The sequence below is a fragment of the Rhineura floridana genome, chromosome 1 (assembly GCF_030035675.1).
Source record: "Rhineura floridana isolate rRhiFlo1 chromosome 1, rRhiFlo1.hap2, whole genome shotgun sequence".
Classification (NCBI taxonomy): domain Eukaryota; kingdom Metazoa; phylum Chordata; class Lepidosauria; order Squamata; family Rhineuridae; genus Rhineura; species Rhineura floridana.
The window spans coordinates 215,488,455-215,503,320 of record NC_084480.1 but is presented as its reverse complement, the minus strand read 5'-3'; the positions used below and the strand labels follow the sequence as shown (position 1 = coordinate 215,503,320).

At 45.2% G+C, this 14,866-nt stretch overlaps 1 protein-coding gene across 1 annotated transcript; it reads right to left on the bottom strand.

Moving 5' to 3' along the window:
- Positions 1 to 7,911: 7,911 nt before the first annotated feature.
- LOC133377253 (exosome complex component MTR3-like) lies at positions 7,912 to 8,367 on the bottom strand. The gene has a single exon (XM_061610901.1). The coding sequence runs from the start codon at positions 8,365 to 8,367 to the stop codon at positions 7,912 to 7,914; it is 456 nt and encodes a 151-aa protein (XP_061466885.1).
- Positions 8,368 to 14,866: the final 6,499 nt, after the last annotated feature.

Here is a 14,866-nt window from a genome sequence, read left to right as displayed (position 1 = left end):
TGGCTGCTGTGCGTATTGGAAACCTGCTGGGCACATGGCCTCAAGTATGGGAGCTGAGGCCTCATCCAGCCAGGTCTCCGTAATGCACACCAGGTCCGCGTTCTCATCCAGGATAAGATCGTGGATGAGCGATGTTTTCTGAACAACAGATCTGGCGTTACATAACAGCAGTCGAAGGTTGGATGGAGTCTTACATTCCCCAGTTATCTTCTGGTATTGGGCAGGCCCGGAACAAGGGATGGGTATAATACATCTATCCCTTGTTCCCCTAAATTGGTGTGGCCTGCCACCCGCGCCCTTCCAGGATCTGCCGCCAAGCTTCATATTGCCGCAGCTCCCCACCACTCCCACAATATTCCCTTCTGACCTGCACATGACCTCCTCCCCATCTGCCAATCAGGCAGGCCCCCCACCCCAAAAATTAAAATTAAAAATTTTAAAAATTGCCCCCGTCTTCCTGGGGAGAGACGTCAACTAAGCAGCAGCAGCGCAGGCAGGCAAATGGCTCTCCCTCCCTGGGCAGTGATGGTCCTCTTCCCCTTGCAGGCACTGGATCTCCCAAGCCCCCTCAGCCAGCCGGCTTATATATCCCCTCCAGAGAAGGGACAGGTGGAACAGTATCAGGCACAGCTGGCTGAGTACCTGGGGCCTGGTCCTGCAAGGTGCCACGTGCAGAGCAGGAGCCCAAGAAGGAGAGAGCAGAAATGAACAGAGAAGACAAGGAGCGGATCCCCTTTTTGAGAAATGCTAGGACTAGTAGTGTCAGCAGTCTCAAAGCATCCCAAATGGTCTCTGACACTGTACAACTGACAATGCACAGTTTTGGTGCTCTTGACAGTCTTCTTCCTGTCTTGTTTATTCAGAGCGGGCTGCAACAATGGGTAATCCCATTAAGTTTCAGCTGCTACACCATTCACAATGATTTACTATCACACAGCAGTGGGGTTGTTTTAAAACAAGTTAAACCCAAATTTAAACTTGAGACTTGGCAGTGAACCCAGTTTGTGTCACACATCCCAAAGTGGGGGGGGGGAAGCCAAGTTGCTTATAAAAGATGGATTCATTTCATTTGTCCTCTGAGCCAGGCAGTCTCAATTCCTTAGGCCTTGTGGTAACAGAACAGCATGGAATATGCTTTGCTCCAGCTAACCAGCTCTGAAACAAAAATCTGAAGCAATCTTATCTGTATCTGCCAACATCTGAAAAGCCAAAAACAGGGTAGATTTATAGACTTATCCTACCATCTGTTGTGCAAGGAAAAAGCAGAGGTTATTTTCACAAGCAATCACAGAACCCTTTTTGTTGCTGTAAGTCACTTTGGTTGCATTTGTGAGGAAAGCAACATTATTATTATTAATAACAACAGCAACAACAACAACAACAACAATAGGTATTATTATCATTATTATTGTAATGAATTTGCTAGGCACTTCCAGGATAAAGTCTTTAGTATCCGCCAGGACTTAGACTCCAGTGTTATAGCAGGTGAATCAAGCGAGGTGTCTAGAGCACAGCCTTGTCCCGATTTCTTGGATGAGTTTCAGTTGGTACAGCTTGGGGACATTGACAAGGTGCTTGGACAGGTTCGTGCAACCACTTCTGTGCTGGATCCTTGCCCTTCTTGGCTAATAAAAGCTAGCAGGGATGGAACAGCCGGCTGGGCCAGGGAAGTGATTAATGCCTCTCTGCGAGAGGAGGTGGTCCCTGGCTGCCTGAAAGAGGCAGTAGTGAGACCACTCCTGAAGAGACCGTCCCTGTACCCAGAAAATCTTAATAACTATAGGCCGGTAGCAAATGTTCCATTCCTGGGCAAGGTCCTTGAACACGTGGTGGCAGGCCAGCTCCAGACACTCTTGGATGAGACCGATTATCTGGATTCATTTCAGTTGGGTTTCAGGCCTGGTTTTGGCACGGAAACAGCCTTGGCCGCCCTGTATGATGACCTCTGTCGGGAGAGAGACAGGGGGAGTGTGACTCTGTTGATCTCTCAGTGGTTTTCAATACCATCGACCATGGTATCCTTCAGGGAAGACTGGCTGAGTTGGGAGTGGGAGGGACTGCATGGCGGTGGTTTTGCTCCTACTTGGCGAGTTGGCTCCAGAAGGTGGTGCTTGGGAAACATTGCTCAGCACCCTGCACTCTCCAGTATGGGGTTCCACAGGGGTCAGTTCTGTTCCCCATGCTGTTCAACATCTACATGAAACCGTTGCCTGTGGTCATCCGGAGCTTTGGAGTGCGTTGCCATCAGTATGCTGATGACACACATCTCTATTTCTCCTTTTCATCTTCTTCAGGTGAGGCTTGTTACGAAGGGACCTTGAACTTCCTCATGAGCAGAGCTCACTAGAAATCCAAATTCCCCAAAAGAGAGCAGCAGGATCTTTTGCTGGAGTTACCCGCACGTCACCCCCAGAACATGTATAATTTTACCCTTAACTCAATAACACATACACTGCAAGTAAAATAAAGAGTGGTTTTATTAAGAGAAGGAACAAGGAAAAATATTGCAGTTTACAATTGCAGTTAACAATGAGTAGTTTTCTAACTATTATTCATTCATTCATTCATTCATTCAGCAACACTGGATAGACTAAAGCAAAGAGACTAGCCCTATAAACACGTTCACATTAAGCTCACCCACACAGAAAGAAAGAAAAAAGGAAAGAAAAAGGCCCAGATAGTTGCATATACCTTTCCTGGAGAGTTGCTGCAAGCCTAAAGCTGAGAGAGAGAGACTTTCGTATCTAGCCCAATGAGCAAAAGCTCCACCCTTTGTAACCAGCGCCAGATCTGAAAGTTCTCACCCAAATACATAGCTCTGAAATTGTCCCAAAGATGCTAGCGTGCGTTGATAAGAAAAGCAGTTGTCGCAGCCCCCCAGAAGATGAACTGAACTCCCCTTCTCACTCCTCATGTTTTATACCTTTTCCTAACTAAACTGACCCCAAAGTAAACCCAAAGTAAATGTGATCAGGAAGGTGGGAACCCACTCATTTCCTGATAAGTTCCCGGATGATAGGTGTGATCTTTGTTTCTTTGTTTGACAGGAGTTTATCCTGTCTTCTCCAAAGGCTTAGAAATGCACAACACCTCCTAGTTTGAAAGGGGCTATTCTGTTTCCTCGTGATGGCCTAGATTATCATAAACATTTCCTTTGTTTGAAAGGAGCTCCTATTCTTACTGGGTGACAAATCCCAAATTTCCATGAGTCAGGAAGTCTATACCTTCAGGCATAGCAAGATATGTACTCAGAGGTCACAGAGGGGCTGTTTCCCAGGAATCTTTGCTGTTGCAGGCCTTTTCAAACTCTGGTTCACTGAGATGAATCAAAGATTAAAAATTCCCAATATTTGATACCTCATAACAGGCTGTCAATGTGCTGAACCAGTGTCTGGCTGCGACAATGGACTGGATGAGGGCTAATAAACTGGCTCAATCCAGACAAGACTGAGATGCTGCCAATGAGTGGTTCTTCTGACCGTATGGAGGATGTCCAACCTGTCCTGGATGGGGTTGCACTCCCCCGAAGGAGCAGGTTGGTAGCTTGGGGGTTCCCCTAGAACCATCTCTGTCACTTGAGGCTCAGGTACTCTCGGTGGCATGGAGTGCCTTCTACCAACTTCGGTTGGTGGCCCAGCTATGCCCCTATCTGAACAGGGATAACCTGGCTTCAGTTGTCCATGCTCTGGTAACCACCAAGTTAGACTACTGCAATGCGCTCTACGTGGGGCTGCCTTTGAAGACGTTTTGGAAGCTGCAGCTTGTGCAAAATGCTGTGGCCAGATAGGTAACAGGGACCAGACGGTTCGAACATATAAAACTGATTCTGGCCCGCTTGCATTGGCTGCCTGTATGTTTCCGAGCTCGATTCAAGGTGCTGGTTTTAATCTATAAAGCTTTATATGGCTTAGGACCACAATACCTGATGGAACGCCTCTCCTGACACGAACCTACCCATACACTACGCTCAACATCAAAGGCCCTCCTCTGGGTGCCTACTCCGAGGGAAGCTGGGAGGCTGGCAACAAGTGAGAGGGCCTTCTCAGTGGTAGCTCCCAAATTATGGAATGATGTTTACGACGAGATGCGCCTGGCACCAACACTGTTATCTTTTCGGCGCCAGGTCAAATCTTTCCTCTTCTCCCAGGCATTTTGGCATGTGTTTTTAAATTGCTTTTTAAAAATGTGTTTTTAAATTTGTGTATTTGTTTTTAATGTTTTTAATTGTTGTAAACCGCCCAGAGAGCTTCAGCTATGGGGCGGTATACAAATGCAATAAATAAATAAATAAATTTAGCCTAGGATGAATCGCTCCTGCTTTCTATCCTGTATTAACAACACTAAGAAGAACCGCTTTCAAAATCAGATGTGCATTGTAATCAATTCCCCACTCCACCTCTGGTGAACTACAGAAGCAGAGAGTGCAAAAAACAACTTCACATGGCAATCCTTTACACATCTACCTGACGGTGAGCCTGAGCCCTGCTGAACTCAGTGGGGCTTACCTCTGAGTAAGCACACACAGGATTGCTGTAAATCACAGTAACCAGCTGCAGCACTGAGTTAACTAAACCATGTAGGGCTGGCCTTGGGGTGGGTGAGCTGGGCAGTTGCCTGGGGTGCTGAGCTGAGGTGGGTGCTAAGCTGAGCTCAGTGGCTGTGCTTTTTGAAAGTACTGTCTGCAGTGAGCTAGTGTGCTGAAAAAAAGTATGTGTAACCTCCCCCCCCCCAAGGTTTTACAAGTTGTTTGGGTATTAATTACAAAAAGTATTAACTACAAAAAGTATTAACTAATATTGGGTATTAACTACCGGGCCAAGTTCAAGGTTCTAGTTTTGGTATACAAAGCCCTACACAGCTCAGGACCAGGATACCTGAAAGACCATCTTACCCCTTATATACCCAGTTGATCACTGCGCTCTGCAGGTGAGGGCCTCCTGCAGATACCATCTTATCAGGAGGTTCGTTCTGCACAATATAGGAAATGGACCTTTAGTGTGGCGGCACTTACCCTGTGGAATTCCCTCCCCTTAAATATTAGGCAGGCGTCATCTCTGCTATCTTTTCAGCGCCTTTTGAAGACTTTCCTCTTTCGGCAAGCCTTTTAAGTTGAGACCTATCCCAGTCTGTGTCTGTGTTAGAATTGCTTTTAATATGTTTTCTTTAATAATATGTTTTTAATCCTTTTTTTAAATAAAAATATGTTTTTAAAGTTTTTTAAAAAATGTTTTTAACGTTATTTTGTTTTAATGTATTTTAAGGTCTTTTTCAGGATCCTCCGTGGCGCTGAGTGGTAAGTGGCGGTAATGCAGCCGAAAGCTCTACTCATGTCCGGAGTTCAATTCCAACGGAAGGAGGAAGTCGAATCTCCGGTAAAAGAGGCCGAGGTCCACTCAGCCTTCCATCCATCCGTGGCCGGTAAAATGAGTACCCAGCATATGCTGGGGGGTAAAGAAAGACCGGGGAAGGAACTGGCAATCCCACCCCATCAGGGGCATCACTACCAGGGTGCGGAGGGTGCAGCCCACACCCGGGTGTCACCATGAGGGGGGTGACACCCAGAACCGCCCCACCCTGCCCCACGCCGTTGCCCGGCAAGGCTGCTCCAACTCCTCGGAGGCGGGCAGGTGGGCTGGTGCGGGAGCAGCATCGGTGGGGCAAGGGAGGGGTGCCAGCATTCCCAGGCCTTCTCCAGCTGGGTGCCCCTCTGGCTTGCGCCCTCCCAGGGGCATGGATGGGGTGGCTGGCTTTGAGTGTGTGCGCGCGCAAGTCCAGCCACCTCATCCATGCCCCTGGGAGGGCACGCACCTGAGGTCCGCACCCCCCCGCACTCCCCCTGCAGTTGCACCCCATATATACGGTCTGCCTAGTGAATGTCACAAGACATCACCCTAAGAGTCGGAAATGACTCGCACTACAAGTGCGGGGACACCTTTACCTTTTTAAGGTCTTTTTATGATGTTTTAAAGTGTTTTTAGCTATTTTGTTTGCTGCCCTGGGCTCCTGCTGGGAGGAAGGGCGGGATATATATACAGTAGGGCTCCACTCATACGGCAGGTTAGTTTCTAGACCCCTGCCGGAAAGCGAAAACCGCCGGAAAGCGGATCAGCTGTAGCGCGGGGGTCTGGAACCTAACCCACTGATTGCACCATAGGAGGAGAAGATCAGATCTTCCCCTCCTTGGGCGCGATCAGCTCAAGTGGGAGTCTGATTGCGCCAGAAGAGAAGATCAGCTGTAGCACGCTAAAGCTGATCTTCCCCTCCTCCAGCGTGATCAGCTGGAGTGTGGGGAGCTCCAGACCCCCCTCCAGCTGATCGCTCCGCTGGCACCGTATTAGTAGAACACCGAAAAGTGGGGTGCCGAGAAGGGGGTCCTACCGTAATAAATAAAATAAAATAAATAAAAATGATCTTCCTTAGCTTTTTCAGTTTCTACTTTGATGTCATTTTCACTACTTAAAAATAAGTGAAACACAGCTTACTTTGAGACAACATCAGGGATATAGTCATCCGGGGTCTCGGGGGATCTTAGACCCCTTACGTTTTGAGGAAAAGGGTCCCAATGCCTCCAGCATCCTTTGAGCCAATCAGCATGAAAGGGGAAGTGTTGGCCAATGAGAAGAGTCTTTTAACATGTTTCCTTGTCCTGAGAAGACTTTTCAGTAGCTAACACTCTCCTGTTTCATGCTGTTGTTGTGGGAGAAGGCATTAATAAGGATCACATTCTCAACCCAGCAGCAAAAGGTGGGGGAGTTGCATGGCTGTGACTATCATGAAGTGACCTTGCACTTCTGAATTTGCCACTGCACTACTGGGCAACATTACCAACTGCTTAGCACTTGAAATATTATAAATACTGGAAGCACTATATAATAATAAAAGTAAGCTGCAAGTGGTCAGCTGGATATTTTTTTGTTAATAACTTTTCTTTATTATTTTTAAAGATAAAAATAATGGATGTTCTAAAATAAAGAATGCTTGCCAAAAGATAGGAACTGCTACAAAAATATATTGAAAGTAAAACCCGTGATAACTGAGGAGGGAAAGTTGGAGCTCAGAGAAGAAAATTTGCAGCAGGAGCCATTTTGTGTGTGTGGTGAACATAATAAACAATATAGGTCTACAACTCCATGAGACCTACAGCTCCAAGAGAGTCATCTTTTGAGATCCACCCACACCACATGACAGTGATTTCATTGGGATCTTAGAACTGGAGCAGGAATCCACTGAAAGCAGAGCAGCAAATAAAAGGTAGCTTGCTCTGGGCCCTTTTCATAGGCACTTCTGGGGAAAAGACTGGGAGTAGCAGGACCTGTTACACTGCTATGTTTTACAATCCTTTACAAGCCATACAGCTTGGTAACACTGCAAAGCTGTGGAGCTGCCTGGGAGGGGATTGTGGCAATTTGCCCCAGGGCTCCACAAAGCAAGGGGCCCCCTGCCTCAGTTCCTCTGTATACCATTGGCCCCTGGAACATAGGAAGCTGCCTGCCCTGTGTCCTACCCTGACATTGCCACACTGCTCAACAGAATTCTTGGTATTTTGTTTAAAGTTTTCATAAATCGAATAAATGGTATATTAGAGTGTATGATGATACTCAATCTCAACATGGAATTGTGACATAATAAGACCTCTCCCTGGACACGATGAAGTAAATATTTTACATAGTTGCATATGAAACAGAATAGATGATAATTTGACACTTAAATTGGATGTAAAATGTATCCTTTGGAGGCTGGAAGGGAGGGGCCTGCTTATCAGCTAGGCCTACTGTCAAGGACTCTAAAGCAATGATAAAATCTTTCTTTATGTCTGGGCAGCAATAGAGATAAGACTGGTCAGGCAGTAGGGTTGCCAGGTCAGAAGCATCCCAAACCCAGAGATTTCAGGGGTGGGTCCGAGTGATATCATCAAGCATTGGCGAGGGCCAGCGTCAAACCACCGTCTTGCAGGAGGAGTGCGCTTACTTCCAGCTGCGCCCGGGGGTAGTGCGCCAAGCGCACGGCTGGCTCCAGCATTTCTTGCAGCGCCAAGGCCAGTTCGGGCTCCTGCTTGCTGGGCCGGATGCAGGCTCCACGCCCAGAGAAGGGCGCCCAGCGGAACTCGCACACCAGCTGGCTGCAGGACTGGCCGGAGATACTCGCTCCGGCGCTGCCTGCTTTGCGCGGCCCGGCCACAGTGCACAGTACGTAGGCCGAGCCTTTGGATTGGCTCAGCAGCCCTACGCGGGCGAACAGAAGCTGCAGGGCTGACGGATCCCAGCTGGCGTCCGCCACCTTTTCGCCATCCTTGGCTCCAGGGGGCATGAACAACAGCGGCGTCTGGGACTCCTCTGGACCAGGCACTCGCCTGTGGTTGAGCAGCATGGCCTCCGCTTGTGGCACGCCTGGCCTCAGAAAGGGAAAAGATCGCCAAGCGCAGGGCCCCCCAAAGCACGGACCCTGGGGCAACTGCCCTGCTTCCCGGTGCCTAGGGGCAGTACTGTGCAAAGATATCCACATCCAAGTAGGGTTGGCAACCCCCTGCCTGGAATGCCCTGTCCCTACCAGTTAACATGACTGCTCCAACCTTCTTTACAGATTTGACCCTTCACTTCAGAAAGAGGTCTGAGAAATGAATAAGAGTAAGAAGATTCTCTGCCCTTTTCTGTCTGGGCTGCTATAAACTCACTTTGACAGCCAACCCAATTCCAATACTCTTTTCCAGAAATTGAATTTTGGACCTTTGCATGCAAAGCATATGCCCTACCGCTGAGCTACAACCCTTCTCCTGTTTAAAAAAGTATCTTTTAAAATTGTTCTTTTCAATTCACTAATGAATGCAGAGCATACCTGGGGCAGATCCACACCATTCATTTAAAGCACATTCAACACACATACGAAGCACATGAATCCCACCACGGAATCATGGGAACTGTAGTTTGTTAAGAGTGGTGGGAAATATAACTGTGAGGGGGAAACTACACTTCATAGGATTATTTAGGGAAACTCATGTGCTTTAAATGCAAGTTGGATATGCTTTAAATGTGTTGTGCAGATCTACTTAATAAACTTTGCCTGCATGTAAATCGTTTTAATTAATTTTTTTAATGGAAATGCGTTATAAAGTTTACTGGGTGGCCATGGGCTACGCATCATCTCTCAGCCTAATCTGCCCCTCAGCATGAAAACAACAGAGGGGAACCATGACCACCCCAAGGAAGAAGGGCACACTTACAATGTAGAGGAAATAATCATGTACAACCATAGTGCGCAATCAGATACATATCGGGACACAGTATGAAGACATATTTATATAAGCATGATTGTCAAAGATGTTTATTATTTACACAACCTATAAAGATATTTACAGTGCAGTCCTATGTTTGTGTACTCAGAAGTCCCAATGTATTCAATGGGGCTTACTCAAACAGGGAAGCGTGCACAAAAATGCAACCTCAAATGATAAGGAACTTCACTCATCCAACCCAAAATTCAGAATCACGCCACTTTAAGCTGTTTTGCAATTTTTTATGCTTGTTTTTATGGTTATTGGATTTTAAAGGGATTTACTTCTTATTGTGAGCTGCTTTGGCTTCCAGTTGGCAACCCTACCTCACAGGGTTGTTGGAAAGACTCCATACACATACACACACTGGAGATGTAAAAATACATACATAATAATTTATTGTCAAAACTAGTTGGTCATCGCAGAACATTTTTTAAAAAATCAGTATTAGTTTCCTACATAATAAAAGCAGTGATACCTAAGTAAGCCCTGCCTAATTGCTTTTAAAAATAGGATTGGAGGGGAAGAGAAAGATTTACAACACAAACACTATTCTTTGCTATGTTCACTCAAAAGTGCCATTAATTTACAGCACAATCCTAACCATGTCTACTCAAAAGTAAGTCCAGTTGAATTCAATGGGGTTTACTCCCATTATGTAGGATTAGTATTACAGTTTTACTCCCAGAAAAGCAAGTATTGGATTAAAGCTTCATATTGGGAAGGTTTTCAAAACACTGCCGTCTTCAACAGCCCAGGAAAATTTAAACTCATTTGACTCCTGCACACAAGAGAAAAAAAGACTGAAAGCTATATACTTACTCAATTTATGAGATTTTCAGATAATCGGGGGGAAACAACAGTTTTCTGGCCTTGCAATGCATGGGTCCTTGTAGGGGGCAGCAGCAGGGCCCCAACATCACACCTGCACCAGGCCCCATAAACCCTCTGGGTAGACCTAGAAGGTGGCCACTGGAGGGGGGGAGAGCTGAAGGCACTCCTCACCCAGGGCACTATTTACCCTAGCGCCAGCCCTGAAACCATGGCTTATAAACATGGCTTAGCATATTGTGCAAGCCAGGGAAGTTTCAGTGCTCATTCTTGACTTTATAAATCATTTTCAGACAATCAGAAAAGACTGTTTGAGCCAGGTCTATGTCATACTCCAGGTGGCAGCTAGATATAAAAGGCTCTGATGAGGTAGAATAGTCTATCATTGCCACACCGCATCACATTAAGTTCATATCAGGAGCATCATTATAAGGTTAGATGTATATGGTTCAGCTTTTGAACCATACCTAAATATTGAGTCACACCATACCTAAATACCTAAATATTGGGTAAATACCTAAATATTTAGGTCACACAATACCTAAATATTGCCCAGCATCTAACTTGAAATGTTAGATTCGCTGCATTAGTCACCTAGCATTCCTTCACTTTCTCATCCATTGTTTCCGTTCTGTGTTCCTTATTCAGTGTGTGTATGTTTAAATGTTCTGGAAATTATTGATTTGTTAACCACCATGTTAACACATGAGGGGTGTGTGGGCCAATCTATTAAAAATACTCTTTACTCATACACACACATGATGATATCCTCCCGTTTTTATTGCCTTGAGAATAATGTGCTCCACACATAGACATTTGTGATATCTTGCTGTTCATTAGAGAATAATTTCTCTACTATATCCCACAGTAGGATGGCCAGGTGCATTGGAGGGCAAGTCTCCTGTATCAGAAGAAGGAATTTTGGCAGATACAGCTCGACATGCAAGAGTGAGAAAAGCTGCATCTGATGCAACAATCACTGTACACAGTTCTTCAAAGGTACAGGAGTCCTGTACCCCTTCACATCGATCTGTCCTATTCCACAGCAACCTAAAAGCTCCCCTTTTGTGCATAGGGCTTATGGGCCACATTACACACCTGCTGCTTTGACAGGGCATTTGCAGCCTGCTAAAGAATGAACAGTAGGGAGTGTCATTCATTCATTAAACACAGTGGCCACCAAGTTGCATTTATTGTTTGGGGGGTGCTTGCAGTCCCAGCTGATGCAATCCGCATTTTTAAAATCCTGCACGTTAGATACAAAAGCACATCTAGCATTTAACTTCACATATAGTTTGGCCTTCAAGATAAAGGCAACAGAGCAAGGCCAGTAAGTTAGCTTGCTAGCATTGTTCTTGTAGACTGGTGACTGTGGCGGGGGGGGGCAGGATTTCCCCATTGTGCAATTTGGATATCCAGCACAATAAACTTGTAATGTTTATGAAAAAGTAAGATTTCTGTTAAACAGGGGCTGATGAAGGAGAGCAATGTAGCTCTCTATCTTACATTCATTATGAACTCAAGCTTTTAAAACCAGGAAATGAATTGCTAATGCCCCTCATAAATCTCACACTGCCCAAATACTCCTGATGACCCCAGGCCAAGTGATTCCTTTACTTCATTACACTTTCCTTGTCTGTGTACCTCAGCTTCTCTTCTACCTTCAGGCTTGGGAAATTCTCTGTGAAAAAACTGTAGCAGTGCATAGTTTCCTAGTTGTCTCAAATAAGGATTAGAGATCCTACAAAAGTTAAAGTTAGGCTGTAATGCTGTGTGCTTGTCTGGGAGAATGCGCCATAGAAAACACTGGGACTTGCTTTTGAGAAAACATGGATAGGTAGAAATGGTGTTTGCTCCCAAATTTGAAGCATGCTTAGCTCTTTCAGATCCAACTAACAGCCCTTTTTTCTAAGGTATAATGAAACCTTTTGTGCTTTGCCCTCCCATCCATCCTAATTCTCTCTCCCTCAAGTAAATACATTTTAACAGCTTAGGATCAGTTTATTTAAGGGACTGCTTTGCCCCATATGATCCTATTCAGCTACATTGATCTACAAATTGCACTTTTACCAGTGCCACATGTTTGCTCCATATTTGTGAGGAGTTCATCTTTTAGTGTGGCAGCACCTATGCTTTGGAACTCCCTGCCTATTGACATTAGGCAGGTGTCTTCTATATTGTTTTAGACACCTGCTGAAAATGTTTTTATTTCATCAAGCCTTCCCAATCTGATTTTATTATTCCCAGTGTTTCAATATTTTATTTATATTTATTTTTAATAGTTTTATGGATTTTAGCTGTGTTTTATCTACAGTTTGTTATATACACTGCTTGGAGGGCTCTTTGATTAAGTGGTTTATAAATATTTCTAAAAAAAATAAGTGAGGGTCTTTTCTTCATAGTATAACCCACAGCCAAATTCCACACATCTGGGATTAGGTGACAGTGGATTGTCTCAGATATGTGAAACTATGGCTTGCTATTGCAGGCACTGCATTTATATGTTCCTTACCTACTTATCTTAATTGGTAACATCCTAGTTTTCAGTGAGTCATAGTTTGCTGTTACATCCCAACTGGCAAACAGTGTTTAGGCTGAGCCCAGCAACACAGAATCAAACCCTGCTTTCTAATCCTGGCTTATAGGGCTCAAACAAGCCATGGTTTGCAGGTTGTCATCACAGAATCATAGAATAGTAGAGTTGGAAGGGGCCTATAAGGCCATCAAGTCCAACCCTCTGCTCAATGCAGGAATCCAAATCAAAGCATTCCCAACATGCAATGACAAACTATGGGGATGGAAGAAGATGGAAAGGAAGACAGAAGTATGCAAGCCCAGGACTTGTTCATGTTATGACAGGCTATTTGGACTAGCCCAGTGATTTCAGGTCAGAGGACATCACTTCCAGGGATTCTTAATACTCAGTACCTCTCTTTTTAATCATTACTTGCATGCTCCAATGGTCTCTCTATGCACCATGGACCAGTCTGGCGAGGCACTCTGTTCCTGTATGACACTGTTATTTCTATTCGTACAATTTTTCCTGCACAAAGCAAGAACCAGTTCAGAAACAGGCAACTACAGTCAATGCACTAGTAAACACAGTAAGAAACAAAGATCCTAGCAGAAATTGTTTTTAACATCATAGGGTGGCAGGTGTCAAACAAGTCTCTTAACTGGAAAAACATGTCAAATACCAGGTACCAGGTACAGCATGCACACTGCTAAGTGTTATCTGAAGCCTTGACCTTCCTTTGACGGTAAAAGAAGTTAACCTGAAACAGTAAACTTTTCTGAATAAGTGGTTCATAAACATGGGCAAAGGGCCACTAAGGTAAATGGAAAGAAACACACACAGGCAATATTGTACCCAAATGCTTGGTCAGAATGAAACCTGCTCCTGTTCCCAATGCATAACGGCATTGGAATGCTAAATACATCCTTGGGCATATTTAATCTAACTATATACTATTTTTGCACACCCTGAATCTTTCACACTACAGTTCACAGTGCCACAGACAGGTCTGTGGGCGGTGGAGAGTGGATCAGCGAGCTGGCCAGCAACCTGGGAGAACCATGGAGCGACAAGCCCAGGCTGCTCCGAGAGGCCTCAACATCGTTACCATGAGCAGGAAGCTTGGTGACCCCGGGGGGGGGGATGAGAGCACCAAAGCACATGAGACAGTGAGGGACAACTAGGGAGAGTGGCCTGGGCAAAGAGTGATAGCCTGGGGCAACTATGCCAGGCCTTGGCATCACTACTGTGACAGCTGGACAGCAGGAAGCTTGGCAACCCATCCGTGGGGGGGGGGAGGAAAGGATTAAGCTTGGCAACCCGTTTGGAGGGAGGAGAGGAAGCTTCATGACCCATGGGGGGGAAGAGCCTTGGTGATCCATGGAGGGAAATGGAAAAGGAGACTTGGTAACCCAGGGAGAGGACAGGGGGAGGCTTAATGACCTGGAGAAAGGGGAGGGGTTGGCATGTGAAGCGCGCAGGGGTGGAGGCCCTAGTGGAGAAAAACAAATTTATTTTCTTTTATACTTAAATACTTAATTTAATACCTTGCAACATATTATACTACAATTGGTGGTGTTTCACTTGTGTGTTTGTTGCTGTTCTCTTGATTTATTATCCTCCCATTGCACTCTTATAGCACAATCCTATGTTTATTTACTCAGAGTTAAGTCCCACTGAGTTCAATGGAGCTTACTCTAAAGGCAGCATGCATGGGATTGCAAACCTAACTAGCCTTCCCATGACAAACTGATGACATTGAGGCTTGTGAACAAAACTGTAATAAGCATGTAACTTTACTCCTTAGAACTCTTTAAGATCTAGATTTAGGCTTGTGTAAGGAAGGATGTTAACATGAGAATTACAAAAAGACCTTAAAAGTACACAAAAATAAAAAGAGAGCAAGATAAAAACTTAGTATTCCCTGACATTAGGGTTTGAGACAAAAAGATGTATAATTGAAAGGGAATCAAATGGGAAACCAGGGAAAGAGGTAAATAAATGGTCAGGGTTTTCAGGGTCAGGAGGGGAGAGGAGCAGGTGGTGGAGCGAATCAGGGAGGTTTAATGAACTGAGTGACTCACCCCTAACAATGGAGGGGGAACCTAATCTTACACTTGGATCTGTACACATATGGACTTACAATAACAAATAAGTGCCACAATGGAAATCAATCCATCAATGCCATCTTGCAGGGTGGACAGGAAGGAAAAGAACCAGACTAGAAGTATGCCCTCTTCAAACACAAAAAC

Excerpts from the sequence above, each read along its gene's own strand:
- LOC133377253 (XM_061610901.1), bottom strand. The coding sequence starts at position 8,367 with ATGCTGCTCAACCACAGGCGAGTGCCTGGTCCAGAGGAGTCCCAGACG.